General features: G+C 41.7%; 1 protein-coding gene across 1 annotated transcript; it reads left to right on the top strand.

The window, feature by feature from the left end:
- Positions 1 to 347: 347 nt before the first annotated feature.
- Positions 348 to 1,572, top strand: LOC141639654 (protein FAR-RED IMPAIRED RESPONSE 1-like). The gene is made up of 3 exons (XM_074448733.1): positions 348 to 742; positions 895 to 1,278; positions 1,413 to 1,572. Exons 1-3 carry the CDS (start codon positions 348 to 350, stop codon positions 1,570 to 1,572), a joined length of 939 nt encoding a protein of 312 aa, XP_074304834.1.
- Positions 1,573 to 2,590: the final 1,018 nt, after the last annotated feature.

Raw genomic sequence — 2,590 nt, 5'->3', positions numbered from 1 at the left:
TAGAAACTACTCATTCTTTGGGGATGCTGTGAGCTTCGACCCTACTTACGGAACCAACAAGTATGATATGGTTTTTACACCATTCACAGGTGTTAATCACCACAGAAAGTCGGTGTTGTTTACCGGTTGTCTCCTGTTACACGAGGATGACATCTCCTTCCAATGGACCTTTCAAAGATTTCTTGACGCCATGGGACAAAAAGAGCGCGATTCATGATCACGGATCAATGCCCTGGCATAAAGAAGGTAATAGTGTGACAATGTTATCAGAATAGACTTACTTAAATTTACTCACTTGCTCTTTCTCTATCACTGGTCAATATCACGTTCTGACTTGCTGTTTCATTATGACCGGCATACAACAGGCTTTCCCTTCTGTTTTCAAGACAGCTAGGCATCGTTATTGTATGTGGCATATTACACAAAAGATCACAGACAAAGTTGGTTCAGCACTCTGCAGAGACACGGACTTCCTTGCTCGCTTCAACGCTGTTGTTTGGGACCCTGATATGGAGCCGTCGGAGTTCGAAGAGAAGTGGCAGAAGGTCATTTCAGATTTCGAGCTGGAAGATAATGATTGGTTGACTACAATGTTCGACGACAGACACCATTGGATTCCTGCCTACCATCGTGACCTTGCCTTGGGCTGCATATTAAGAACAACACAGCGATCAAAAAGTACAAATTCGTTTTTCAAGCGCTATGAGAATCACTTTGGTACACTGGTCGAATTTTGGATGAGGTAAACAACTCTTTTTCATTCCTTACGATTGCAGGAACAGTGTATGTTACAATACCATTGTTTCATTGTTACATAAATAATTTGTTGCCGAATCCTTGTTGCATTAAAACCAGGTTCCAAACTGCTATGGACTAGCGGCGCTATACACGAAGGTGCGATGATTATAACAGCGACCACTCATTCCCTGAGCTTAAGACAGAATTACCTATAGAAAAGCATGGCGCTATTATATACACACATGCTGTGTTCAAGGTGTTTCAAGAAGAAGTAATGGCTGCCGATTCATGTGGTGTTGATGACTTTGAGAAGGAGGAGCATGTGCACATAATTCATGTAATCGATGCTGAGACAGACAGAATTTTCAAGGTGAGGTTGGACCTTAGAAGCACAGATGCAGTATGCGAGTGTAAACTGTTCGAAAGAATTGGATTACTCTGCAGGCATATTGTGTGGGTGTACAAGGGCAAAGGAATTGGGCGAATACCAAGCAAGTACATTGTAGATCGTTGGCTAAATAACACACACGCAGCGAACAAGTTTGATTCGAAAACATTATTACAGTGACAGTTTTGACTTGTTACAGTAATTGTTTTACAGTAACATTGTAACCATAATTTCTTATAGTAACATTGTCACCATGATAAACAGTAACCTGCTATTTTACATCCAGGCTTGATTCGAATGGGAATGTCATTGAGGATTCATATATGGCTACGTCTGATAACAGTCATTTGTGCAATGTATGGTCAGAGTTCCGTCAGATAGTGGGTGTTCTCAAAACTTTACCTGCTGCGGAAGAGTTAGCATCCCTCCTAGTTGAGTTCCGGTAGAAGTTATGTATTGAACCGCTTACAAAAGACCAAGAGATGGAGATGCTGTTGGGCTGCAGCTCGTCGTCTGAAGTCACTATCCACCCTCCGGAACAAGCACGCAACAAGGGCAGTGGAAAAAGATTGAAGTCAGCTAAACAACAGGCCATTGAAAAAGCAGCCAAGCCAAAGAGGCTATGTGCATACTGCAAAGAAAGAGTTACCCACGACAGGAGAACATGCCCTCTTCGCATAGCTGATGTAGCTGCTGAGAAAGCAGCTAAAAAGAAAAAAGTTTGATACTGTTATGATGTTATAGTAACATTGTGACCTTAGCAATAATTAGTAGGATTTTGTGTTGCTGTGACAATAATATGTCACAGTAAAAATAAAAAGTATAATTGTGTGTTGCTGTGGCAATAACATGTCAAAGTAAAAAGTCATTCGATTTTCCTACATCATAGTTAACATTTTATACAGCACTTACAACATTTTATATAGCAATAAATATTGTTTTAGGACCATTGTCCGTCCCGTTTTAGGAGCATATTTCCTAAGTTTTACAAAGAATGATGTTATACGATTTGTTTTGTTTAAGGAAAAGGGTTTAGGGTTGGATTAGGCGGCTCCGCGAAGCGGTGCCGCCTAATCCAACCCTAAACCCTTTTCCGTCCCGTTTTAGGAGCGTTTTCCCCCAAGTTTAAATCCCGTCCACGACAGGGTATCACCCGTCCTTCCCTAGGGTTTAGTTTTGGTTTTACTGTAACACTGTTGTACTACGAACAACCTTTGTATAAGGAAAAGGGTTTAGGGTTGGATTTATTAAGGAAAAGGGTTTAGGGTTGGATTGCCGCCTAATCCAACCCTAAACCCTTTTCCTTCCCGTTTTAGGAGCGTTTATCCCCAAATTTAAATCCCGTCCACGACAGGGTATCACCCGTCCTTCCCTAGGGTTTAGTTTTGGTTTTTTGCACCACGATTTTTTAAGGAAAAGGGTTTAGGGTTGGATTAGGCGGCTCCGCGTAGCGGTGCCGCCTAA

The sequence above is a fragment of the Silene latifolia genome, chromosome 2 (genome assembly GCF_048544455.1).
Source record: "Silene latifolia isolate original U9 population chromosome 2, ASM4854445v1, whole genome shotgun sequence".
In the NCBI taxonomy this organism is placed as follows: Eukaryota; Viridiplantae; Streptophyta; class Magnoliopsida; order Caryophyllales; family Caryophyllaceae; genus Silene; species Silene latifolia.
The sequence above is the reverse complement of the archived record's forward strand: the minus strand, read 5'-3'. Positions and strand labels throughout refer to the sequence as shown.

Excerpts from the sequence above, each read along its gene's own strand:
- LOC141639654 (XM_074448733.1), top strand. The coding sequence starts at position 348 with ATGACCGGCATACAACAGGCTTTCCCTTCTGTTTTCAAGACAGCTAGG. Across the intron at positions 743-894 it reads CTGGTCGAATTTTGGATGAG|GTGCGATGATTATAACAGCG; the intron begins GTAAACAACTCT and ends CTATACACGAAG. Across the intron at positions 1,279-1,412 it reads AACACACACGCAGCGAACAA|GCTTGATTCGAATGGGAATG; the intron begins GTTTGATTCGAA and ends TTTTACATCCAG.